Source organism: Microtus oregoni, unplaced genomic scaffold, assembly GCF_018167655.1.
Source record: "Microtus oregoni isolate MIOR12 unplaced genomic scaffold, Mior012 000046F_ref0000063, whole genome shotgun sequence".
NCBI classification, from domain to species: Eukaryota; Metazoa; Chordata; class Mammalia; order Rodentia; family Cricetidae; genus Microtus; species Microtus oregoni.
In genome coordinates this window covers 10,315,835-10,340,772 of record NW_024543220.1, presented here as the reverse complement: position 1 = coordinate 10,340,772, position 24,938 = coordinate 10,315,835, and the positions used below count along the sequence as shown (strand labels likewise).

The 24,938-nt window shown below is 54.8% G+C and overlaps 3 protein-coding genes across 11 annotated transcripts; 2 read left to right on the top strand and 1 right to left on the bottom strand.

The window, feature by feature from the left end:
* The first annotated feature begins 265 nt into the window (after positions 1–265).
* Pou5f1 (POU class 5 homeobox 1) lies at positions 266–4,623 on the top strand. Its single transcript, XM_041635092.1, has 5 exons — positions 266–655; positions 3,194–3,314; positions 3,531–3,661; positions 4,109–4,267; positions 4,357–4,623. The coding sequence occupies exons 1-5, from the start codon at positions 266–268 to the stop codon at positions 4,621–4,623; spliced, it is 1,068 nt and encodes a 355-aa protein (XP_041491026.1).
* A 1,314-nt stretch (positions 4,624–5,937) lies between these two features.
* On the bottom strand, positions 5,938–9,746 carry Tcf19 (transcription factor 19). Of its 2 annotated transcripts, XM_041634864.1 has the most exons (4): positions 9,605–9,746; positions 8,812–9,350; positions 7,543–8,092; positions 5,938–6,248 (listed from the first exon to the last, which is right to left on the bottom strand). In XM_041634864.1, the coding sequence occupies exons 2-4, from the start codon at positions 9,047–9,049 to the stop codon at positions 6,239–6,241; spliced, it is 798 nt and encodes a 265-aa protein (XP_041490798.1). In that variant the 5' UTR covers positions 9,050–9,350; positions 9,605–9,746; the 3' UTR covers positions 5,938–6,238. The 2 variants fall into 2 exon arrangements, with proteins under 2 accessions (XP_041490798.1, XP_041490799.1); XM_041634865.1 differs by lacking the exon at positions 5,938–6,248 and having other exon boundaries at positions 7,539–8,092.
* Positions 9,747–9,999: 253 nt separating this feature from the next.
* Positions 10,000–24,798, top strand: Cchcr1 (coiled-coil alpha-helical rod protein 1). Of its 8 annotated transcripts, none has more exons than XM_041634780.1 (19): positions 10,000–10,132; positions 10,757–10,872; positions 11,172–11,238; positions 11,321–11,534; positions 13,852–14,155; positions 17,091–17,254; positions 17,354–17,489; positions 17,621–17,731; positions 17,923–18,072; positions 19,461–19,571; positions 19,676–19,782; positions 21,848–21,960; positions 22,154–22,199; positions 22,540–22,688; positions 22,768–22,956; positions 23,048–23,149; positions 23,815–23,966; positions 24,073–24,238; positions 24,378–24,795. In XM_041634780.1, the coding sequence occupies exons 3-19, from the start codon at positions 11,223–11,225 to the stop codon at positions 24,491–24,493; spliced, it is 2,346 nt and encodes a 781-aa protein (XP_041490714.1). In that variant the 5' UTR covers positions 10,000–10,132; positions 10,757–10,872; positions 11,172–11,222; the 3' UTR covers positions 24,494–24,795. The 8 variants fall into 8 exon arrangements, with proteins under 8 accessions (XP_041490714.1, XP_041490710.1, XP_041490712.1 ...); XM_041634776.1 differs by having other exon boundaries at positions 11,107–11,238; XM_041634778.1 differs by having other exon boundaries at positions 10,757–10,894.
* The last annotated feature ends 140 nt before the right edge of the window (positions 24,799–24,938 follow it).

The following is a 24,938-nucleotide window of genomic DNA, read 5'->3' as shown; positions in this document are numbered from 1 at the left end:
TAGACGTTGAGAGTTGAAAATGAAGGTCCCCCTGGAGTCCTGCCCTAAAGGTTGCTCCCTCAGGATCGCTTCCAGACACACGCGGGCACCTTTCGCCTCAATTTCTCCCACCCCCTTGGCCCACTCCTCCACCCATCCAGGGGGCGGGGCCAGAGGTCAAGGCTAGCGGGTGGGATTGGGGAAGGAGGGCGGGAGAGAGGTTTAAGCAGTCCCTAGGTGAGCCCTCCTTCCGTCAGGCCCCCGGCTTGGGGTGCCTGTCTTCCCTATGGCTGGACACCTGGCTTCAGACTTCGCCTTCTCACCCCCACCTGGTGGGGGTGATGGGTCGGGAGGGCTGGAGCCAGGCTGGGTGGACCCTCGGACTTGGATAAGTTTCCAAGGGCCTCCAGGTGGGCCTGGAATCGGGCCAGGGGTTGGGCCAGGCTCAGAGGTGTTGGGGATCTCCCCTTGTCCTCCGCCATATGAGTTCTGTGGAGGGATGGCATACTGTGGACCTCAGGTTGGACTGGGCCTAGTGCCTCAAGTTGGCCTGGAGACTTCGCAGCCTGAGGATCGAGCAGGAGCGGAGAGCAACTCGGAGGGGGCCTCCCCTGAGCCCGGCACTATCCGTCCTGGTGCCGTGAAGTTGGAGAAGGTGGAACCAAGTCCGGAGGAGGTAAGTGAGATCGGCCTGGGACGGTCGAGGGGACATGGCTCCACTGGCAGAGGCGGCAGCGAAGAGAATTGGGAGCTTGCAGGACAGTCTTCCTAGCAAAGAAGGGGTTGTGGTGACTGTCTATTCCTGAGAAGGACACTGTTTGAACTAGAAGCCAGAATTGCAAGAATCCGAAACTGGCCTGTATTGTTCCGGCCTGTCCTTGTCATGTCGACGGTCACTATCTGGGCCTGACTGTGCCCCAGTGTTGGCCGGTTTCAGCTCCTTCTCCCTCTGCACTTAGCCCTTCTGGGGACTTGGTTCTCGGTCAGACCCAGGCCCTCAGGTTAAACATGGCTGGAGGGTGAAAACGCTTATCTTGGAGTTCTTGTTACTCCAAAGCTTGGGTGTGACTGACCGCTGATAGCTCTGGGCAGCAGGAGTTGGAGTTGGGTTCACCTTCAGTCAAGTTTACGGCTTGTCCGCCCTGCTTCTGCTGCAGACCCATGCGTGAGTGACCATTACTCTAAGTAAACACCCCGGCACCTCTTGTAGAGAGCTGGAGGTGCAGATTTGATCCGTTCAGCCCTACTTCCGTAAGTTGTAAACGCACTCTGGTAGGAGATGCTATCGCTATCTCTAGATCGTGCCGCGAGTGCACGGGCTTTGCTGAGTGACTGATGGCCTCCAGCAAGCCCTGGACGGGACCGCGGCAAAATGCGGGGCCGCCCTCGGAAGCAAGTGTAAGCAGTTAGCCATCAGGGAAAGGTGAGTGGACGCTGGTGCCGGCCAGTATTAGCAATTAGTGAGTTCGAGGCTCCCTGCCCAAGTGCCTGTTTATGCATTATCTCGCATCCTCTTAGCTACCGGGAGCCCCCTGGGAAGGCATTAGTAGTTTATCTCACGTCTTAAGTGGCCTTAATGAAGCAGGGAGCTTGAACCGTGGTTTACTTTATCCCAAATCCACAAAGTAGGATTTAGAAAAGCTGAGGCGCCAGCTGCGGGCACTTGATCTTTGCGGAGCGAGGTTGGAGACGAAAGTCAGTTTGTTCGAAGGTGGTAAAATCTCCGTTGAAACACCTTCCGAAGTTTGTGCTACCGCGTTGGGCTGTGCGTCGCTGGCTGCTGGGTTGACCAGCCTTAACTGGAGTATCTAAGACAGACCTGCTCTGCCCACCCCCCACTCCCACCCCGCGAAGGCTCACTTGCGCCACCAAATGACCGCCTCCTTTTCCATCTTCTGTTAGAGATAACCCGAAATGCCTCCCGCCATTTTTGTTCCGGTTCACTCTGAGGCTGCCTCCGCTCTTTGGGAAGCGGCCTCCACTGGCCATCCCATATCCCTCCCCACCTGGGCCCGACCGCCACTGCCTGCCAAGGCCTAAGTCGGGCTCTTAGTTTTCTTTTTTGTTTGTTTTCCCGAGACAGGATTTCTGTGTGTAACCTGGCTGTCCTGGAACTCACTCTGTAGACCAGGTTGGCCTCGAACTCAGATCCACCATCCTTTGCCTCCCGAGCGCTGGGATCAAAGCCGTGTGCCACTAACCGCCCGGCTTATTTCGTTTTTTTTTTTTTCCAGACAGGGTTTCTCTATGTAGTCTTGGCTGTCCTGGAACTATGTAGATCAGGGTGGCCTCAAACTCACAAGAGAGCTGCCTGCCTCTGAGGGGAGTGCTGGGGTTAAAGATGCGCCTCCCAGCCTTAATTTTAAAAACAAACATTTGTTGTGCTCGCAAGCTTGCCACCGAGCGTCTGTGGGCATCAGAGGCGGTATTCTCTACACTGCTTATTCTGGGGATCAAGCTCAGTTTGTCTGGTTAGCACCAAATCCATATTTTAAAATGTGTGGTAATGCCTTAGCTTCTGACGCATTGTCTACCATCTTAATTCGACTTGTCACCTGCACAAGCTGCTACCCTGCCCTCCTGGCTTTCCACAGCTCATCTCTTAGCAAGGGTTTTTTTTTCTCACACATTGGACTGTCAGCTCATGAGAGCAGGGCATTTGCCTGCTTTGTGAGGTGTGTGGTTTCTAAAGGAGCTCTCCAGCCTGGATCCTGTTATCCCCAGGGCTTGAGAAACCAAGGCAGGACAGCTACCTAGCAAGTCCCTGTTTCAATATCTCCACTTGTACTGTGTCAGTAGTTTTGAAACTTCAAAGCAAGCTGGGAGGGCGTGGAGTTTGGAGTCCAGTGGACCTGCTGCTCTTTATTTCTGCAGTCCTCCTGCCTCTGTTTCTTGAGGGCTGGGATTACATGCAGGGATTACCTGGCTCTTTCTGTAGTCTTAAAACTTACTAAAACTGGGGTCACATGTTGCCAGTGGGGCTGTTCTGGGCAATTTGTTAGCAAATGGGAATTTGCTGGGATGCTTGACCTGTGTTCTAATGCAGGGCACACTGGGTAGTGTAGGTGACCGGTTGCTAGGGAAAGAGCAATCCCTGCCACCTGGGGATAGAGAGTAAATGACATCAGCAGACCGGTTTTTAGTGGGCAGCCTGAAATGCTGAGATCTGGGGACCCCAGGGGCGAAGACTGACAAGCCCTCTTTCTCCCTGCAGTCCCAGGACATGAAAGATCTGCAGAAGGAGCTAGAGCAGTTTGCCAAGGTGCTGAAGCAGAAGAGGATCACCTTGGGGTACACCCAGGCCGACGTGGGGCTCACCCTGGGTGTTCTCTTTGGTGGGTTTTCTTCTGCATGTTCTGACCCCACAGCCGTCACAGCTCTCAATGTAGTTGCAAGGGGAAGGGCGTTTTAGGGGCTACCTCTCGTTCACCTGTGTAGAGGGAGATTAGAAACTTGAACTGCCTCTGGGAAGAGGTGGGAGCTTGCGAGGAGGGGTCTTGGAGGCCCTGCACGCTACCTTACTTTCCCCTTTGGCCTGCGTGGCTCCCCAGGAAAGGTGTTTAGCCAGACCACCATCTGCCGCTTTGAAGCGCTGCAGCTCAGCTTCAAGAACATGTGCAAGCTGCGCCCCCTGCTGGAGAAGTGGGTGGAGGAAGCCGACAACAACGAGAACCTTCAGGAGGTGAGCTTCACGTCCCCCGTCTCCCGGTCCCCCATGATGCGCAGGCAGGCACGCACAGTGCCTTCCTCCCAGGTACCAATCCCACCGGCTCCTTCCATTCATCATCGCTTGAAACGCTCCCTCTCCAACCAGAGATGCAGTTCTGTGTCCTGTGGTTGTTTCTTCCCCCGCTTCTAATGCTGAGGATTAGAATCCAAGGCCTTAATATTTGCTATTCAGTTTCTCTCTTCCTGGGGCCCCCTCATCCCAGGTTTAAATCTGATGGAACGTAGTTCTGGTCCCTCCCCAAACTCCGTTCTGCTGAGAAAGGCTCAGAGATTTAATCTAGGTCTCCCCCACCCCGTCCAGGATTCTCTTTCATTATAGTATTCTCCTTCTCTGGGGTCACATCCAGTCAACGCTCCCATAGCAATTTGCTCCCTGACAACCCCTTCCGCCCATGTCCAGATATGCAAAGCGGAGACCCTGGTGCAGGCTCGAAAGAGAAAGCGGACGAGCATTGAGAACGGCGTGAGGGGGAACCTGGAGAGCATGTTTCTGCAGTGCCCGAAGCCCACCCTACAGCAGATAAGCATTATCGCCAAGCAGCTCGGCCTGGAGAAGGATGTGAGTGGTACCTGGGTCCCCGTTCTCTTTTCCCTACCTCTGGCTTCGGCACCCGCGAGCTGATGCCAATCTTCTCTGTACCATCCTAGGTGGTCCGGGTGTGGTTCTGTAACCGTCGCCAGAAGGGCAAACGATCAAACGCTGATTATTCCCAACGAGAAGAGTATGAGGCTGCCGGGTCCCCTTTCCCAGGGGGACCTGTATCTTTTCCTCTACCCCCAGGGCCCCATTTTGGTGCCCCAAGCTATGCGAGCCCCCACTTTACCACACTCTACTCTCCAGTCCCGTTCCCTGAGGGCGAGGCCTTTCCTACTGTTCCCGTCGCTGCCCTGGGCTCTCCCATGCATTCAAACTGAGGCGCCAGCCCTGCCCGGGGATGAGGTGAGCCGAGGCAAGGGGGAGAGAGGTAGATAGAACCTGGAGCCACCACAGCCTTGGGGTGAAGCTCCTTTACTGAGGAGGGGTCCCAAGCACAAAAAGGGTGGGGAAGATGAAGTTCAGTGATGCTGTTTTGATCGTGAGCCTGTCACTCATTTTGTTCTTAAATAAAGCCTGGGACACATTGGATGGCTAAACTGTGTCTTCCTTTAGTTACTAGCTAGTCTGGGGATAGAGAAATCCAGTAATGGAGCCTCATGCCCAGGCAGTCCTCAAATAAAGGCGCCTGCAAACTCTTGGGTTATGAAATGCCAAAGGGATAGCTGGGATTGGAACTCAACCTACAGAGCAGAGTTTCTGTGTAGCCCTGGCTGCTCTGAACTGGAACTCAAGGTCTACATGCAGTTGACCACCTGAGTGCTGGGATTCAAGGCGTGCCTTGCCATGCCTGGCCTAAATTGTTAGTTTTTATATTTTGTTTGTATGGGTGCATTTGGGGCTTGTTTTATTTGTGTAAAGTGACTGTGGGGGGGTCACTGGATCCCCGGGAACTGTAGGTTCTGGGAACCAAACCTGGGTCCTCTGCAACTTTCCTAGACAAGGTTTCTCTTGTGTAGCCGCGCTGTTCTGGAACTCTGTAGACCAGGATGGCCTCTGCCTTTATAGAGCGCTGGGATTAAAGGCTGTCTATCCGTGGCTCTTAGCTGCTTGCTGGGCCATCTCTCCCACCTAAAAAAAATCAAGTCTTCAAGTGTTTTTTTTTTTTTTTTTTCCACTAGAACTCTTGGCCTCTGCCTCCCGAGTCACGGGATTAAAGAGCATGTGCCACCACTGCCCAGCAAAGATTTTATTATATATGGAGTGTTCTGGCTGCATGCCAGAAGAGAGCACCAGATCCCATTATAAATGGTTGTGAGTCACTAGTGGTTGTGGGAATAGAACTTGGGACCTCTGGAAAAGCAGCTCTGAGCCGTTTCTCTGGCCCCTCCTTTTAAAGAAAGGACCTTGTGTAGACCAAGCTGGCCTGGAACTCACAGTATGCTTCCACGCTCTACATTAAATCTGTGTGTGTGTGTGTGCACGCATGAATCCTTGAGTGCCACAGCACGGGGACAATGCGTGAACGTCTCTCTCCTTCCACATTGGGCTCGGTAGCCAGCGCCTTCACACACACACGTCATTCCCACGGTGCTTCTGCTGCAGGGAATTCCATCTTACACCACACCACGTCTAGGCTTCCCAGCATTTGGAAAGCGGGCTTAGACTCAAGGATAAATACCCCCATGTGGATGAAGCAAATTTATTTTTATTTAAAGGCAAAGCTCTGAAAAGCCAGTCACAGAGACCCAGTCAGCTGTGGTGCTAGCCATAGTATAAGGAAGCCCTGGGGTGGCTTCTGTGATGGTTGCTCCAGCAGCAGGTAACTCTGGTGTCCATGGGAACGAGGCGTGATTCCTTGTTACTGGGCATTCCAGCTCACTGGGAAGTTGGCAGCAACACCTTTGGCAGGAAACCATCTTTTATTTTGTCACCTCAGCCATGAGGGTTCTTCAGCCTTGAGTTGGAGTCTACGGCAATGGATTTTTCCTGTGCTCATTCCCTCCTTTGGAGAAAGGAGATATTTCTCAAGATCCATTCTTTTCCAAAAAATGAATGCTTTGCCTGTATATATGTATGTACATGTGTGCCTGGAGGCCAGAGGCCAGCAGACGTTGGATCCCGTGGGACTGGGGTGAGCTGAGAGCAACAAGCGCTCTTGATCACTGAGCCATCACTACGGTGTGAGTTCCATTTCCACTATCACTGCCCCTAAACCGGAGGAGCCAACATCTGTGTCCTCTGGCCTGCAAAGCCCAAGGTGTGAATCCAACACGGCATCCTGGGTGGCCAATGCAGGTCACGAGGTACCGGACATCACCGCCATCCAAGGCTACTGTCTTGTGGGTGGCCGCAAAGGTGCATGAGGATCCCTACTTTTTGATTTTTCAAGACAGGGTTGTAGCATTGGAGCCTGTCCTGGAACTAGCTCTTGTAGACCAGGCTGGCCTCGAACTCAGCAATCCACCTGCCTCTGCCTCCCAAGTGCTGGGATTAAGGGTGTGCGCCACTGCCCGGCTAGGGGCTCCCCACTTCTAAGGACAGTGGGAGTCTGGGAGTGTTCCTGAGTATCTTGTAGTCTAGACCTCGCTAGAGCGGCACAAGGGGCTCCAGGCCTGTGGGAGGAAGGAACTTGGAGGGTAAGGGGTGCCAACAGATCCATGCCTAACACACAAGGTGACGCCTGGAACCCCAGCAGGACAGATCAGCTTCCATTCTGACTGCCCTGTCCTTTACTTGGGGAATTTGAGGCTAGCCTGGGTTATACAATGAGACCCTTTCGTCAAAAGCAAACAGGGTTAGAAAGATGGCTCAGCTGATCTTCCAGAGGATTTGGGGTCTAGTGCCCCACCAGTTCCAGAGGATCCAATGCCTTCTGGCCTCAGGGTACTGCATACACGTGGTACACAGACATCCTAAGTTGACCTGCTTACTCTAGTTTTTGTTTTGAGGCGGGGTCTCAGTATGGGTCAGGTTGGTCTCACACTTGGCAATCCTGTCTTCTGCCTCGACTATCCAGTGCTGAGATTGATGGTGTTTTATGTATGTGATGGGACGCCAACCTTGGGCAAGTCAGGTGCATGCTAGCTAATGTCTCAGTGAGGCATTCCTGTGCCCCACCCCCTAGATTCTAGTTCTAACCCTTACTCCTGCAACCTCACACACATTTCCTGCATTTACGGATGAAAGCTAACCCGGATGTTATCCCTGTACCTCTCATCCCTGCCTTCTAAGACTTCATAAAAAGGAGTCTAGGGTGTGAGGTGCAGACAGAGGCTAACACTGAGGACTCAACTTACCCACTGGACACCAGAGCCGCTTTCTCCATGCGGAGCTTCTTCCTGGGCTCCATCAGGACGGACAGGGGGCACAGGGAAGCCTCGCTCTCATCATCTAGTTCTGCCAACACTCTGTGAGCCGATTTCCTCCGGTTCCTTGTGGGCGGAGCAGATGAAGCTCCCACTTCGCCGGGTCGGGTGGGAGCAGCCAGGCTTTGTGGTCGGCCTCCACCCCTGGAGAAGGTGAGGGGCTGGGGCTGCAGCTTGCTGAGGCTGCCGATGGAGTTGAGGATCAGTGTGGCCTTGGGGGCAGAGGAGAGGGTGCTGAGTGGCCGCTGGGGCGCCCCCTGAGGGGGCACCATGGGCTGGAACCCGGCCCCAGCTTCTCCCCTGGACCGAGGGACAGTGATGGCAGCGAAGTCCTGAGGTTTGACCCGGACTTGTTGGAACATGAAGTAGAATTCCGAGGAGCTGGTTCCTGCTTGCCCTTCAGGGCCAAAGGTCAGAAGGTCACCATCGTTCAGCTCCAGCCTGTGGCCTCTTGGGAGTCGGACATTATTGACCAAAGTCCCTGTTGATGGTGAGGCACAAGACAAGTGACAAGAACGGCGACCTGGTCATTTGGTTTTCAGGGGAGCACCTAGGAAAGTCCCACGAATGGGACGTTTTCTCGCTGTATTCCTGCTTGAGCAGATCTACCCCTAAACAGCTTATATTTTTTTGAGACAGTTTTAATCTGTCATCTAGACTGGCCCAGAACTCACAACCCTCCTATCTCAGCCTCTGGAGCGCTGAGATCACAGGGCGCGTGCATACACACACACACACACACACACACACACACACACACAGAGCCATACTTGCCCCCTGCTGTCCTTTTCCTTGACTGTAAACGTAAATGGCCCGTAACAGCAAGCACTCACGCTTACTGTTGGCTGTTACAGACCAATGCCAAAAACTTCAGATGAGGCTTCTCCAAACCTTGCATCTGACCTAATAATAGGAAACTAAGAACTGGAGATAAAAGAACTGTGGACTTTTGAGGCTGCCTAGGGCTGGGTGGAACACTGCCTTCATGGGAACAAGTCTGAGCTTAGTACTAGAGTGTCCCGCTGTGACGCTTTACCAATGACACCCCAGCGCCTCCTTCCTAGCCCAGCGTGAGCCAAAACAGCCGAGCAGGTTAGTCCTGGGAAGAGCTGACTGCACAGCTCTGGCGGGCAGGCCAGACCTGATCCTGCTTGCCTGTTCACGGGACACTGACACTGGGGCTGCCTGCTCACCGCTTACCTTGGCTGCTGTGGTCCTCCAGGCTGACCCTCCAGTCGTCCCCTTGGAGCTCAGCATGCAGCTCCGCGTGGACCCCAGAGATGAGGCCCGGCTCCTGCTGGGGCCGCAGGGCCACATCACACAGGTCAGCCCTGCAGCCCAGTCGGTAGGTGCAGCCCGACCTGGATGGGGGGTGGAAGGTGTAGAGATCACCGCCCCTGCCGCCCCCTATGCGCAGCAGCTGGAAGCAGGGCAGCATCGGGGGTGCTCCCTCTGCACCAACTTCTGCCACCTCAGCAGCTCATCACCGCCCCTGCTCCTGGGCCACGCACCGCGGGCTTCAGTTCAGTGCTAAGTGACGTCAACAGCTGTACCGAGGGCAATGCCAACTTGAGAAATAACAGATTCAGGGCGCCAGAGGCGGTAGTGACTGTCAGGACGAGACTTAAAAAGCAATTCCAGGAAAGTCCTGATGCGATGCAAAACTAGGAAGACGTGCTGCGGGACCTCGGGGGAGCCGGATTCTCGGGCCGCAGAGCATCCGGGGAGGCTCTAACAATCTGTGCAAGGCAAAGCTACTTTAAGCGGCAGCTGGGAACATGCAGACGGGGTGGGGAGGTCCTGCGACACGAACGTGCGTGCGGCACGGACGTGTCCCCTCAGCTGTAGCCCGGAGCCGGGAAACTTCCTAATCCAGGTGGAGCACCCCTTCTGTCCGCCCCCGCTCTTCGGTCCCTCGAGGGAAGAGAATCCGCTGTCACCCACAAAGCGCGGCGCAGACAGGTCCCTGATACTGCAACAAAGTGGATCTCACCCTTTCCTTTTTCGCTTGCGGGGTAAACTGAGGAAGGGACTCCACACCTTGCGCCCCTCGCTCCCGCTGCGGTTTGACAGCCAGGAAGCCGCCGGGAGGGCGCGGCTTAGGCGCGCGCGCCGCGCAGACTCCTCCTTCAGAATTCCCGGGCCCAGCTTCGCGCCTGCGAGCCCGCCTTCCCCCCCCGGCTGCTTCTGATTGGCCGTCTGAGTTGCCCTCTTCCGTTCTACTGGATGAGGCACAGGGAGGAGCTGTCCCTCTCCCGCCCTCCGCCTTTTCTGATTGGCTCACACGTTTTCCCGGGTTCCCGGGGTGGGGTGGGGCCATCAGGGCGCGGGGAAGGCCTTAGGCGTCAGTGTGCCGGCGCGCACCTTTCTTCTTCCTCCTTCCGGCCAGGAGAAATGGTGCTTTAGAGCATTTAGAGCAGCCCGCCAACCCACCCGCCTCGCGCATGCGTGATCGGGGGTGTGAAGCCTGGACCGGGAGCTCGGAGTAAGGGGCGTGGCAAGAGGGCGGATCTCGCGCCGGGTAAGGGGCGTTCGGCCAGAGTCGGTTGGGGGCGGAAAGGGTCTGAGAGGGGGTGCTAGGGTGGGTGGACGGGGTCCGCAGGGGAAGGGGGTGCAGGAGCCCGGAAAACAAATAGATGAGGGGGGCGAGACAGCCTTAGCGCTCAGGGTGCTCAGGGGGATGCGTCAGGGGTGTGTGCAGGAGAGGAGAGGGGGAGACCGGAGGACAGGGAGCGCAGGATAATTCGGTCCAGAAGGATGCAGACTAGAACTAAGAGGAGAAGCGTGTAGAATCTCTGGATTGCGTGAAAACAAACAACAACAGCAGCAACAACAACAAAAAAAGACATTTGAATTCGGATGGGAGTTGGACAAAGAAGATGCTGTAGGGCTCCGAACAGAGACGGGCTTCGGGAATGGAAGCAGAGGGGATGGGGATAGAGAGAAACTGAGGCCGGTTACCGAGAGGCTCCGTTGAGATAGCAGGAAGCTGGGTTCCCGGCAACGGGCTCTAGGCTGCTTGCGTTCCCCGGGGATCCTAGGGAAGCCACTTAACCCCATATGTGGCCTCATTCTTCTGGGGCCAGGCCTTGGGCTAACGCTTTGAAAGGAATTGACCCAGAAATCATGGCTCGTTGGTACCTAGATGGGCTTCCCAACATCCCTACCATTCCATGGCGAGAACTGTGGAGACCGAGCTTCCTACGGGCCCTCTCACCTCCAGCCCTGAGCTGCAGGGACCGTAGACCCTTAAGGAGGAAGGTAAAGCACCACCCAGAATCCTGTAAGTAGAAGCAATCTCCAAGGCACCCTCTGGCCCCCATCCCAGTACATTTACCTCATGGTTGTTGCCTCGGGTTCGTTCTCTTAGGAATGTGATTGGGACAGGCAAGTGGTTTGGTTTTCATCTGCCTTCTTAGGGAAGTAGGGAAAGAGAAGCTTAGAGCCCTGTGGGTCAGTCAGTAACTTTAGTATTTTATCACTTTGTTATTATAGGACTTTCTCTTTGGAAGGTGGCCTGAGAACTGAACTGGAGTGTCCTTGTTTCTCCTATTGTCCAGGGGAACGTACATGCCTGGAGACACGATCCAGAGGCTTCAGATAAGACAGAGATGTTGCCACCTTCAGGTCAGTGAGGCCAGTCCAGGAGGCTGGGGGTCTCCTCTCTTGCTGAGAAACTGACAGTCTTTTACTCTTGTGATCCCCTCAGGTTTTGCTGGGCTGGTTCCTCCCTCTCACTTCCAAGCTCGGCCCCTTCCAACTCTGCCAAGAATGGCCCCTACCTGGGCTTCCGACATTGCCCGGGTCCAATCCAGGGCTGGCCAAGGTGTCGTCGAGAGGCGGTTAGACACTCAGAGGCCTACAGTGACCATGTGGGAACAGGATGTTTGTGGAGATGGACAGGGGACAGGGCGGAGAGGCAGGTAGGGGTTGGACTTGCTAGTGATCCTTTGTACACACATGCCTTTATTTCAGCCCTTGGTTCCATAACTTGTGTGGTTTTCTGTAGGCGTTGTTGGTGCCTACAATGCATATACCATATGCACTGGGGATAACAAAGAGAGCCCTGGACTTAAATTCCCAGCTACCAAGGAATGTAACTGTCTAAGGGAGGAGATGGGTGGATGGCCCAGAAGCTGTTGGGAAGCAAGATGACACGTAGCTTAGACATGCTGACCCGGTACAGTGTTCCATACTGCTTCTTATGGAGTAGTTAAAAAGGTCTATACAGGCTGGAGAGGTGGCTCAGAGGTTAAGAACACTGGTTGCTCTTCCAGAGGTCCTGAGTTCAGTTCCCAACAACCACATGGTGGCTCACAACCATCTACAATGAGATCTGGTGTCCTCTTCTGGTGTGCAGACATAGATGCAGGCGGAATACCATATACAAAATAAATAAATAAATACTTTAAAAACAACAGATTTCAGCGAGCTCACATCTTTAATTTCACCACTTAGGAGGCAGAGGCAGGCGGATCTCAGTGAGTTCAAGGCCAGCCTGGCCTACAGCCAGTACTGTTACACAGAGAAACCCTATCTTAAAAAAAAAAACAAAAAATCCTTTATAGGATTATGCCTCTGCATATGGCTATGCTCTGAATATGTGTTTTAAGATTTTATTTTATTTTTTTTTTTAACAATTTTTTTTATTAAGAAAAGAAGAAAAAAAAACATAAACAAAAAACAAGTTTCCACCTCCTCCCAGCCTCCCATTTCCCTCCCCCTCCTCCCACCCTTCTCCCCCTCCTTCCACACTTCTACCCCTCCCCCCACTCCTCTCCCCCTCCCTCTCCAGTCCACAGAGCAGTCCAGGTTCCCTGCCCTGTGGTAAGTCCTAGGTCCTCCCCCCTCCGTCCATATCTAGGAAGGTGAACATCCAAACTGGCTAGGCTTCCACAAAGCCAGCACATTAAGTAGGATCAAAACCCCGTGCCATTGTCCTTGGTGTCTCATCAGCCCTCATTGTTCGCCATGTTCAGAGAGTCCGGTTTTATCCCATGCTTTTTCGGTCACAGTCCAGCTGGCCTTGGTGAGCTCCCAGTAGATCAGCTCCACTGTCTCAGTGGGTGGGTGCACGCCTCGTGGTCCCGACTTCTTTGCTCATGTTCTCCCTCCTTCTGCTCCTCATTGGGACCTTGGGAGCTCAGTCCAGTGCTCCAGTGTATAAATATTTTATTTTTTTTTTAAAGATTTATTTATTTATTACATATACAGTGTTCTGCTTGCATGTATACTTGCAGGCCAGAAGAGGCCACCAGATAACATTACAGATGGTTGTGAGCCACCATGTGGTTGCTGGGAATTGAACTCAGGGCCTCTGGAAGAGCAGGCAATGCTCTCAACCTCTGAGCCATCTCTCCAGCCCCTCAAAAATAAAATCTTAAGGGGCTGGAGAGATGGCTCAGAGGTTGAGAGCATTGCCTGCTCTTCCAAAGGTCCTGAGTTCAATTCCCAGCAACCACATGGTGGCGCACAACCATCTGTAATGGGGTCTGGTGCCCTCTTCTGGCCTGCAGGCACACACACAGACAGAATATTGTATACATAATAAATAAATAAATATTTAAGGAAAAAAAAGATTTTATTTTTGAGCTGGGCATGGCCTGCCTTTAATCTAGAGCGGCAGAGACAGGTGGATCTTTGAGTTCAAGGCCCCTCCCTGGCCTACAGACTGAGTTTCTAGACAGCCAGGGCTACATAAAGAAAACCCTGTCTGGATAAAAGGAAAGAAAGCAAAATAAGATTTTATTTCTATCTATGTGCGAGCATGCGTACTTGGAGGCCAGAAGAGGCTGTAGGGTTCTCTGGAGCTGGAGTTACAGGCGGCTGTGAACATCAGATGTGGGTGCTGGGAACTAACTGAACTGGGGGTTTTGCCAGAGCAGCCAGCACTCTCAGCCACTGAGCCATCTCTCCAGCCCCCAGGAATATGTCTGTGTGTGAGTGAGAATCCTTTGAAGCCTGGAGTCTGACCTGGTGCTTGCTCTACAACTCAGACTGGCCTCGAACTCACAGAGATCCGCCTGCCTCTGCCTCCCAAGTGCTGAAATTAAAGGTGTGCGCCATCACTGCCCGGCTGCTCGTGGTGTTCTTATGATGGTGTACGTGTAGAGATCCTCCGGCCTCAGCTTTAGCCCCTGGCTTCCCCACATAAAGTAGGGGGTCACTATCCTCTTTGCTGTCTCCACCCTCCCCGCAGTACCTGGGACGCATCTCACCCGTGCCCACTTGTCTTTGAAGGTCTCTGGAACTGGGGGTCTCCAGCGCCCTGAGCCAGCAGGCCGAGCTGATCTCCTGGCAGCTCCAGGACTTGCGGCGGCTGGAGGAGGAGGTCCGATCGCTACGGGAGACCTCGCTGCAGCAGAAGATGCGGTTGGAGGCACAGGCTCTGGAGCTGGATGCTCTCGCCGTGGCAGAGAAGGCTGGCCAAGCTGAGGCTGAGGGCCTGCGTGCCGCCTTGGCCGGAGCCGAGATGGTCCGGAAGAACCTGGAGGAGGGGAGCCAGAGGGAGCTGCAGGAGATGAAGAGTCTGCACCAAGAGCAGGTGAAGATGGGGGCGAGAGGGTGCAGGGAGCCTGGGGGGTGGGGGGGTGGGAGCAGAGCCATGGCATCTTGGAAGGGGAACGTGGGTGTTTTGGTCTTGCTCAGGCTGCAGTTGTTCTTGGGAGTCATGTGACCTGGCACCATTTGAAACGCTCCCAAGTAGTATTTCCCAGTTCTCTGCCAGGTACCCTTCTAGGAACCTGGTGGAGGGAGGGAGGAAAGCGGGTATGGATCCCGGGAAAGACTGAGAGGAGAACATTGTTCAGTCAGGATGCCCACGGCTTCTCTTTGCCATCCTCGAGGTAGGAGCCGCTCGCCTGGGGATTCAGTGATCAGGTTGCCTGAGTCTCTGCTGTCATGAATGGAGCTGACAGCCTGGTGGGGACACATTTAATGTGGCTATAGCCAGCTGCAGCTGGAAAAGTACTGCAGGGTGCAGGAGCACGAATGTGGCCGGGGACAGGGAGGGCAGCCACCCCAGGCCATGGCGAGGTCAGGAAGGGAAGCTATAAAGATGAGTGTTTTGTTTGTAATATCGGGGCAGCAGAGGCCTTTGTGCCCGGGAGTCATCACTGAGAAGGCTCCCCGAATGTGTCGCTTCCCTAAGCAGACACCAGCTTTGATATTTGATAGCCTGTGTAATTGGTACCACGGTCAGAAGGCAACTCCACAGTCATTGTGAGACAGCTGCTTGCTTTGCTGTTTGTTTTGATTTTTTAAGACAGGGTTTCTCTGTGTAGCCTAGCTGTCCTGGGACCTGCTTTGTAGACCTGGCTGGCCTGGAGCTCACATTCTCTTGCCTCCGCCTCCCAAGTGCTGGAATTAAAGGTGTGCGCCACATCGACGGGCTCCAGAAAGAAAAGCAGGCTAACAACACAGTCAGACTTGTATTTTATGTCGAGAAAGACTGTGTGCAGGGAGGGCCTCGGGAGAGAGCTTGGGGAAGTGCACTCTGTCAGGCAGCAGGCTTGGTAGGTATGGCAGATCTATTTTGGGGTGCAGGGGTGTGTTAAGGCAGGGTCTGGATATGTAGCCCTGGCTGGCCTTAAACTTGACAGTCCTCCAGTCTCGGCTTCCCAAGAACTGGGGTGTCTTAGGGTTTCTGTTGCTGTGTTAAAGCACCATGACAGAAAACAACTTGGGAAGGAAAGGGTTTGGCATATGTAACCCTGGCCACGTCCACTGAGGGAAGCCAAGGCAGGAGCTGAAGCAGAGGCCAAGGAGGAGCACTGTCACTGACGTGGCTTGGTCAGCCTGCTTGCTTATGTAACTCAGGACCCGCGGGGCTGGGCCTTCACACATCAACTATTAATCAAGGAAATGTCCTTGCCTATGGGACAATCTGATGGATGCATTTTCTCAGTCGAGGTCCCCCTTCCTCCCAAACTCTAGCTTGACAGCTGGGTGGTGGAGGTGCGCACCTTTAATCCCAGCACTCAGGCAGAGGCCAGCAGATCTCTGTGAGTTCAAGGTCAGCCTGGTCTACACAATGAGTTCCAGGACAGCCAGAGTGGTTACACAGAGAAACCCTGTCTCGAAATAAAATCAAAAAATCCTTTAGCTTTTGTCAAGTTGACCAAAACCTCACTAGAACACGGGTTTATAGACATTTGCCACCACATGCTCAGGACCACTGGAGGGTGTGTGTGTGTGTACATTCAGGTGTGGAGGGGCGTGAGTGTGCGCGGCACAGGTGGAGGTCAGAGGGCACCCTCAGGCGTGGGTCCTTGAGCTCCTTCATGGTATTTTATTGACCTGTAACTCTATCACGTAGGCCAGACCTCCTGGCCCATAGAGCTGGGTGATTACAGGTGTGCCCAGCTTTTGGCTTAAATTATGAGGTAACCGACTGAGCCATCTTTTCAGCCCACAAACCCGCAGGCAGGAGAAGGCGATGTTTACTGGGGCTGTTAGTGGACACAGGGAGGGAGGGAAAAGAACAGACAAGAATTGATGATTGAAACTAGCAGGAGAACCAGATGTAGGGAAGTCTCCATTTGCTTATAGCAGGGTGGTCTGCGGGTGGCTCTCTGAGAGACAAGGCCCAAGGTGGAGGAGCTGCCCCCCTTAAAGATGACTTCTGTTGCCGGGCGGTGGTGGCGCACGCCTTTAATCCCAGCACTTGGGAGGCAGAGGCAGGCGGATCTCTGTGAGTTCGAGGCCAGCCTGGTCTACAAGAGCTAGTTCCAGGACAGGCTCCAAAACCACAGAGAAACCCTGTCTCGAAAAACCAAAAAAAAAAAAAAAAAAAAAGATGACTTCTGTTTATGTGTGTGGTGTTGGTAAATGTATATCACACATGTGTGTGGGTACCCAGCGCCAGGAGAGGACACTGGATCCTACCATACGTGTGTGTGGGCACCCAGCGCCAGGAGAGGACACTGGATCCTATCACACGTGTGTGCGGGCACCCAGCGCCAGGAGAGGACACTGGATCCTATCACACGTGTGTGTGGGCACCCAGAGCCAGGAGAGGACACTGGATCCTACCACACGTGTGTGTGGGCACCCAGAGCCAGGAGAGGACACTGGATCCTACCACACGTGTGTGTGGGCACCCAGTGCCAGGAGAGGACACTGGATCCTACCACACGTGTGTGCGGGCACCCAGCACCAGGAGAGGACAGTGGATCCTACCACACGTGTGTGCGGGCACCCAGCGCCAGGAGAGGACACTGGATCCTACCACATGTGTGTGCGGGCACCCAGCGCCAGGAGAGGACACTGGATCCTACCACACGTGTGTGCGGGCACCCAGCGGCAGGAGAGGACACTGGATCCTACCACACGTGTGTGCGGGCACCCAGCGCCAGGAGAGGACACTGGATCCTCTGAAGTGCCTGCTGTGGGTGCTGAGTACTGAATGAGTTCTGGGTGCATGGGAAGCTCTCTCTCTCGTCTGCCGGGTCCCTCTCCAGCCCCTTCTCCCTCCACAGATGTCCTCCCTGACCCAGGCTCACCAAAAGGCTCTTGCCAGTCTGACCAGCAAGGCTGAGGACTTGGAGAAGTCTCTGAGTAGCCTGGAAATGAAACGGGCAGGGGAGACCAAGCAGCTGGCTATGGCCCAGAAGGAGGTGGAGCTGCTTCGGAGTCAACTGAGGTCAGGGGCAGGGGCGACTGGGAAGGGCCTAGCAGGTGACGGCATGGGGGCATCTGGGCTGTTCCGCTGAGGACTCTCCCGTTTCTGCCTCCACCCTAGTAAGACCCAAGAAGAGCTGGAAGCTCAGGTGACCTTGGTCGAAAGTCTGAGGAAGTATGTTGGGGAACAGGTCCCTCCTGAGGTTCAGAGCCAGGCATGGGAGCTGGAACGGAAGGAACTTCTAGACACCGTGCAGGTAAGGACAGGGATGGCCCAGAGGAGAGAGCATAACTCCCAGGGAGGGAGGCCACGCTGTCGCAGGGCTCAGGCTGCCTGCCCACTGCCTGGGTGTAGCACGGAGACTCACTGGCATGCTCTTCTGCCCAGCGCCTGACGGAGGACCGCACTGACCTCCAGGCCACTGTGGAGTTGCTGCAGGTTCGGGTCCAGAGCCTCATGCACATGCTCGCCCTACAGGAGGAGGAGCTGACCAGGAAGGTAGGACTCCCTCACCCGCCAGCCCCTGACCGGCTGCAGGCCTTCCCTCTGGGGGCAGTAGTTGGTGTGCTGCCCAGACCCACTAGGATCCTTTTTCTCCAAAACCTCGCTCCTCGCTGTGGTAGGGCAGAAAGAGCAAAGGTCACCCCATCCGCCTCCTCAGGATGCTTCTCCTGCCTTCCCACATGCAGATCCAGCCTTCAGATGCCCTGGAGCCAGAGTTTCCTAAGAAGTACCGATCGCTGCTGCGCTGCTGGCGGGAGAAGGTGTTTGTCCTCATGGTACAGCTCAAGGCCCAGGACCTGGAACACAGGAACTCCATGAAGGGGCTGAGAGACCAGGTCAGGGGCTCAGCATCTCACACAATGATGACAGTTTTGCTTTGGGTGGTCACCATGTGCTGGGCACAGGCCCTGAAGAGATGCCTACGTGTTCCCCAGGAGCTTCAGTTCTGAAGGAAGATGAAGGAATAAGTAGAAGAATGGGTGGTGTCAGACAGATGTGCTGTAAGGGGGAGAAGAAGAATGGGTGATGTCAGACAGATGTGCTGTAAGGGGGAGAAGAAGAATGGGTGATGTCAGACAGATGTGCTGTAAGGGGGAGAAGAAGAATGGGTGATGTCAGACAGATGTGCTGTAAGGGGGAGAAGAAGAATGGGTGATGTCAGACAGATGTGCTGTAAGGGGGAGAAGAAGAATGGGTGATGTCAGATGTGTTGCAAGGGGGAGATAGAAGAATGGGTGGTGTCAGACAGATGTGCTGTAAGGGGAAGGAGAAGAATGGGTGATGTCACACAGATGTGCTGATGTCACACAGATGTGCTGCAAAGAGAAAAGGTGTTGACAAGACTGAAGTGGATAGGCAGGGTGGTCAGCGATGCTTCCGATCCATCAGGGCAGGGCATGGTCAAGACAGGGTTTTTCTTTGTAGCCCTGGCTGTCCTAGATTTTGCCATGTAGACCAGACTGACCTTGAACTCAGAGGTCCAGGCCTGGGAAGATGGCTCAGTGGTTAAGAGCACTGGATGCTCTTCCAGAGGGTCCTGGTTACATTCCCAGCACCCACATGGCTGCTCACAACTGTCTGTAACTCCAATTCCAGGCAATCCGACACTCCCACACAGGCATACGTGAGGCAAAACACCAGTGTACAAAAAGTAAGATTTTAAAAAGAGAGAGAGAGCGAGAGAGATCAAAGAAAAGACTGAGAGATCCAGCTGTTTCTGCCTCCCAAGTACTGGGGTTAAAGATAGGTGTGCACCACCACTGCCTGGCTTTCTTTCTTTCTTTCTTTCTTTCTTTCTTTCTTTCTTTCTATTAGCACATATTTATTTAGGTGGGTGTAGTGGTGCATGCCTTTAATCCCAGCACTTAGGGAGGGAGAAGCAGAATTTCTGAGTTTAAGGTCAGCCTGGTCTATATAGTGAGTATCAGAATGGCCAGAACTACATAGTAAGACCCTGTCTTAGGAGGGAAAAAAAGATGTGTTTATTTGATTGTATGTGTAGGAATGTTTTGCCTGCGTGTAAGTATATGTACTGTGTGCCTATGGAAGTCAGAATGCGTTGGCTCCCCTGGAACTGGAGTTACAAATGGTTATCATGTGGGAAGAGGGAATTGAACTCAGGTCCTCTGCAAGAACAACCAGTTCTTTTAGCCAGCTGAGTCAGTGTCTCCAGCCCCACTTCAGGGCTCCAGATTTCCCTGCCCAGCTCCCTCTGCTCCCCTAGGTAGCAGAGCTGCAGGAACAAGTGAAGTCCCAGAGCCAGGAGCAGGCCATCTTGCATCGCGCTTTACAAGACAAAGCCGCTGAGCTGGAGGTGGAGCGGATGAGCACTAAGGTCTGAGCCAGGAGACTTGAGGGAGGGGGACAGAGACCCTGACCAGACACCGGGGAGGAGGAGGCTCTAAAGAAGATACACACACAAAGCCGCATCCTTACCAGACCCTGCAGATGGAGCTGAATCGGGCTCAGGAGGCCAGGCAGAGGCAGGAGCAGCTGACAGCCTCTGCTGAGGAGCAGCTGAAGTTCTTGGTCCGTGCCATGAGCAGGTATCTTCCGTGGGGTGGCAGGTGGTGGGGTGCTGCTTCCCTGAGCAGCCTCGGGCTGAAGGGTGCAGAAGGGGGGCGCCCGCTGTGAACTGACTCACCTGTGGTTGGAGGGGATCCTGCTTCCTGCAGGTCAGTCCAGTAGCCTTTGAAGCTAAGTAGGGCAGCTGGGCGGGGCCATGGCTTCAGAGCTCAGTGGTGGGATCTGTCCTTCCTTCTCACTCATGCCCTGTTTAGTTGGGGAAAGCATCTAAGCCGGACAGCCAGACTGGTCTATAGCTCAGCACAGCACTGGCCTGACGTTCAGGAATCCCTGGAACAGACTAGTCAGAGGAGCCCCTGCCCAGATACAGAGTGTCGCACGAGCCTCCTGCCTCCAGGAAGCCTCCCAGGCTTAAAGAGTGTCTGAAACCCCAATGAGGGAGGCAGACAGTGCCAGAGCCTGAGTGGCAGCCTGCAGTAGAAGCCTCACTCAGAGCTTGGCCAGCCCCGGTGCCCACTGTTGGCCGCTGTGGGTTTTACTGAGCGCTTCCCTGAGCTATGGATTGCAGATCCAGGGTGGCTCTGACCTGGGAGCCTTGATGGTTCCTCACTGCACACTGCAGGCCAGGCAGGATGGCACATGGCGGCTTTAAACACAGACTCAGCTACTTGGGACTCTTGTCTCAACCCTGACCATCCCTTCCCTGCCAAACCAAATGAGACGCCCGAGCCATGGTGTTGGGTTTGTTCTCAACTGGATTTTATTTTGAGGTTTTTTTGTTTTGTTTTTGTTTTTCAAGACAGGGTTTGGGCTGTCTTGCGTAGCCCTGTCTGTCTTCGAACTTGCTCCGTAGACCAGGCTGGCCTCTAATTCAGAGATCCACCTGCCTCTACCTCCCTAGTGCTGGGATTAAAGGTGTGCACCACCACTGCCAAGCTCAGCTGGATGCTGGATGTTTTTATCTGACAGTCACTAAAGCTTAAGCATTTATGGTTTTTTTTTTTTTTGGTTTTTCGAGACAGGGTTTCTCTGTGGCTTTGGAGCCTGTCCTAGAACTAGCTCTGTAGACCAGGCTGGTCTCGAACTCACAGAGATCCGCCTGCCTCTGCCTCCTGAGTGCTGGGATTAAAGGCGTGCGCCACCATCGCCCGGCTAAGCATTTATGTTTTTAAGGTCTGCTAAGGAGCTTGATTGATTAATTGATGTACTGTGACCTTCAGGGTCTGCCAAGGTCTCATCCCTCCTAGTGGTCTCTGTCCCCCCTTTTCTTGCTGCTTAACAGCCTACCTCCCCACTTATGTAACAGTACAGGACAGATGTGTCCTCTGTACACTCTGCAGATCCTTCAGGACGGATGTGTCCTGTGTACACACTGCAGGTCCTTCAGGACAGACGTGTCCTGTGTACACACTGCACGTCCTTCAGGACAGACGTGTCCTGTGTACACACTGCACGTCCTTCAGGACGGATGTGTCCTCTGTCCACTCTGTAGATCCTTCAGGACGGATGTGTCCTCTGTCCACTCTGTAGATTCTTCAGGACGGATGTATCCTGTGTACACACTGCAGGTCCTTCAGGACGGATGTGTCCTGTGTACACCCTACACGTCCTTTAGGACGGATGTGTCCTCTGTACACTCTGTAGATCCTTCAGGACGGATGTGTCCTGTGTACAGACTGCAGGTCCTTCAGGACAGACATGTCCTGTGTACACCCTGCAGGTCCTTCAGGACAGGTGTGTCCTGTGCACACCCTGCACGTCCTTTAGGACGGATGTGTCCTCTGTACACTCTGTAGATCCTTCAGGACAGGTGTGTCCTGTGCACACACTGCACGTCCTTTAGGACGGATGTGTCCTCTGTACACTCTGTAGATCCTTCAGGACGGATGTGTCCTGTGCACACCCTGCACGTCCTTCAGGACAGATGTGTCCTGTGTACACCCTGTAGGTCCTTCAGGACGAATGTGTCCTGTGTATACATCCTGCACATCCTTTAGGATGGATGTGTCCTGTGTACATACCCTGCACGTCCTTCAGAGATGAGATGAGGGGAGGGGAAGGGCGAGTGACCTGTGCCTTTTCCAGCACTCAGGCCAACCTCCATAGCACCATGACCAGGGTGAATCAGGCTGTAGCCCGGATTCCCAGCCTCAGCAACCGACTCAGCTATGCTGTCCGTAAGGTCCATACCATTAAGGGTACGTATAGCAATTGTGGGTTTCCAGCCTGTCCCCAGTGGCCCAGACCCCTTCCTCTTAGCCCTAGATCTGACACCATAACTATCCTCTGTTGCCTTGGTAACTTTCTGTGCCCTGTGCATCCCTGCCCTGTGCCCCACTGTCCTTCTGTCCGTGTATAACTATCTCCCTGTCCTTTGCTTTTCCTTCTCAGGTTTGATGGCTCGAAAACTGTCGCTTGCCCAGCTGCGCCTGGAAAGGTAAAGGACAGGTGTACTGGGGTGGAGGGTGTGTGGTGTCGAGGGCGGTCTGGGACAGGCGTACTGAGGTGGAGGGTGTGTGGTGTCGAGGGCGGTCTGGGACAGGCGTACTGAGGTGGAGGGTGTGTGGTGTCGAGGGCGGTCTGGGACAGGTGTACCGAGGTGGAGGGTGAATGGTGTCGAGGGCGGTCTGGGACAGGTGTACTGAGGTAGAGGGTGTGTGGATGTTGTGTGTGGTATGGTACTGGTTGCCAGGACTCAGAAAGGACAAGAAAGGATAGAGGCACTGGCCAGGTGGCTGCTGAGGGAGTTTTCTCTGACTTCCTCCTTTCCGTCCCAGCTATCCCCCACCCCCACCCCCACCCTCACTGGATGCAGACCTGAGCCTTGAGTTGGAACAGCTACGGGAAGAACGAAATCGCTTGGATGCAGAGCTGCAGCTGAGTGCCCACCTCATCCAGCAAGAAGTGGGCCGGGCACGGGAGCAAGGTATGGCGGCCCTGGTGGGTGTGCGGGGCCGGGGAAGACTTGGGGTCTGAAGCTCAGGTGCCTAGAAACTTCCTTTTAGGGGAGGCAGAGCGCCGGCAGCTGAATGAGGTGGCCCAGCAGCTGGAGCAGGAGCTGCGGCGCGCCCAGGAGTCCCTGGCCAGCGTGGGGCAACAGCTGGAGGCAGCCCGGCAGGGCCAGCAGGAGAGCACAGAGGAAGCCGCCAGCCTCCGGCAGGAGCTGACACAGCAGCAGCAGATCTACGGGCAAGGTGGGCAGCGTGGGCAGCGTGGGCAGCGTGGCGATGCCCGCCACCCTTCAGGATGGGCAGCTCCTGACCCCGCCTCCCACCCTCCCTGCAGCCCTGCAAGAGAAGGTGACTGAGGTGGAAACGCGGCTGCGGGAGCAGCTCTCAGACACCAAGAGGAGACTGAACGAGGCTCGGAGGGAGCAGGCCAAGGCTGGTGAGATATGCTGGGGAGGACTTGGCCCTCGAATGGCCTAGCTGTCCTGGAACTCGCTCTGTAGACCAGGCTGGCCTCCAGCTCACAGACCCTCCTGCCTCAGCCTCCCGAGGGCTGGGATTAAAGGCGTGCACCACCACTGCCCAGCATAAATCCTCACTTAGTGAGCTGAGCACACCGCCGCTAATACCAGGTGACCTCCCTGGCTCCTGGCCTGTGTCACTGCGCATGAGCGAGAGGCGTTGGGTGAATGATCACGTCTTTCCCCATGCGCCCATGGTCATGCGTGTAGACAGAGTCGTGGGAGCTGGAGACATGATGGGTCAGCCGCACACCACCCCACAGACATGACACCAGTGTCAATTCCATGAGCCTTCGCCACACACGGTGGTTCTTGCCTATCTTCCCAGCACTAGGGAGTAGGAGGCAGGATAGTTTAGGGCCAGCCTGGGCTACATAGCGAGGCCTGTCTCAAAACAACAGCAGCACAGATGACAAGCCTTGCCTGAGGAGTTGCTGTCAGGGATGAGGAAGGCACTGGGGTTTACAGAGCCCAGGATCCATGGCATCTGCCCACTCGCGGTGTTGAAGAGTCCCTGAGAGTCAGAGCTGAGAGCACGGTCTGATTTTTTGGGCTCTGGGCTGACCCACTCCCATCTCCTTAGTGATTTCCTTGCGCCAGATCCAGCACAAAGCCGCTCGGGAGAAGGAGCGCAATCAGGAGCTCAGGCGCCTGCAGGATGAGGCCCGGAAGGAGGAAGGGCAGCGGCTGGCCCGGCGAGTGCAGGAGCTGGAGAGGGACAAGAACCTCATGCTGGTAGGGGACGGCGGGAGCAGGGACCTGGTAGCTGGTGTGAGGAAAGCTGTAGGGTGGGGGCGGCTCGTGGGCCCTGGTGCGGTGCGGCTGACCCTCTCCTTCCCAGGCCACCTTGAAGCAGGAGGGTCTCCTCTCCCGTTACAAGCAGCAGCGCCTGTTAGCTGTGCTTCCCTCGGGAATGAATAAGAAGTCGGCGGGGTGCAGCTCCCAGCTTGTAGGGTCCCCAGATCCTGAGTCTCCAGCAACTGCACCTTCCAGAGAATCTGTGAAAGGTAGAATTCCGCCGAAAGACTCCCCCCCCCCCCCAGCCTCCTGTGCCCAGGACCCTCCCCTCAGGCCTCCCAGCCAGTGCAATTCTGTGCCCTGGGCAGCACCGAGCCTGTTCTCAACCTGCAATGTCCTCTGTATCAGGGTCCCTGACTGTCCTGCTCGACAACCTGCAAGGCCTGAGCGAGGCCATTTCCAGAGAGGAGGCTATATGCCAAGAAGACGTCCCGAATACCACGTGCTGCGGGGAGGAGCAGTGAAGCCAGCCTGGAGCTGGATCCCCTGGGAGTGGGCAGGGGCCAGCCTGACCTGTTTCCCAGCAAGCCTCGGGGCCCCAGCTCCCACCAAGTCTGAATTCTGCAATAAATAAAGATGGCTATAGCGGGGCGGATGCTCAGAGTTGTCTGGACTCTCCCTGAAGCCAGCTCCTCCTGCCCGACCTTCCCGAGTGGTACCCTTTCCTAACTGCTCCCAGGTTTGGGGTTTTTGTTTTGACTTTTGAGACAGGGTCTCCACCCTGGAGCTCACTATGTTTGTACACCAGGCTGGCCTTGAACTTACAGAGATTTTATTTGTCTCCACCTCTCGTTTTCTTCCTTCCTTTTTTTGTAAGACATGGTCTCATGTAGCCTCGGCTGACCTAGAACTCACTCTGTAGACCAGGCTGGCCTCGAAGTCACAGAGATCCGTCTGCCTCTGCCTCCC

Coding starts and splice junctions, on each gene's coding strand:
- Pou5f1 (XM_041635092.1), top strand. CDS start 266: ATGGCTGGACACCTGGCTTCAGACTTCGCCTTCTCACCCCCACCTGGT. Junction 656..3,193: donor TGGAACCAAGTCCGGAGGAG/GTAAGTGAGATC, acceptor TTCTCCCTGCAG/TCCCAGGACATGAAAGATCT. Junction 3,662..4,108: donor ACAACGAGAACCTTCAGGAG/GTGAGCTTCACG, acceptor GCCCATGTCCAG/ATATGCAAAGCGGAGACCCT.
- Tcf19 (XM_041634864.1), bottom strand. CDS start 9,049: ATGCTGCCCTGCTTCCAGCTGCTGCGCATAGGGGGCGGCAGGGGCGGT. Junction 8,093..8,811: donor GGAGGACCACAGCAGCCAAG/GTAAGCGGTGAG, acceptor CACCATCAACAG/GGACTTTGGTCAATAATGTC.
- Cchcr1 (XM_041634772.1), top strand. CDS start 10,672: ATGTGGCCTCATTCTTCTGGGGCCAGGCCTTGGGCTAACGCTTTGAAA. Junction 17,732..17,922: donor AGGAGGAGCTGACCAGGAAG/GTAGGACTCCCT, acceptor TCCCACATGCAG/ATCCAGCCTTCAGATGCCCT. Junction 21,961..22,153: donor TAAGGTCCATACCATTAAGG/GTACGTATAGCA, acceptor TTTCCTTCTCAG/GTTTGATGGCTCGAAAACTG.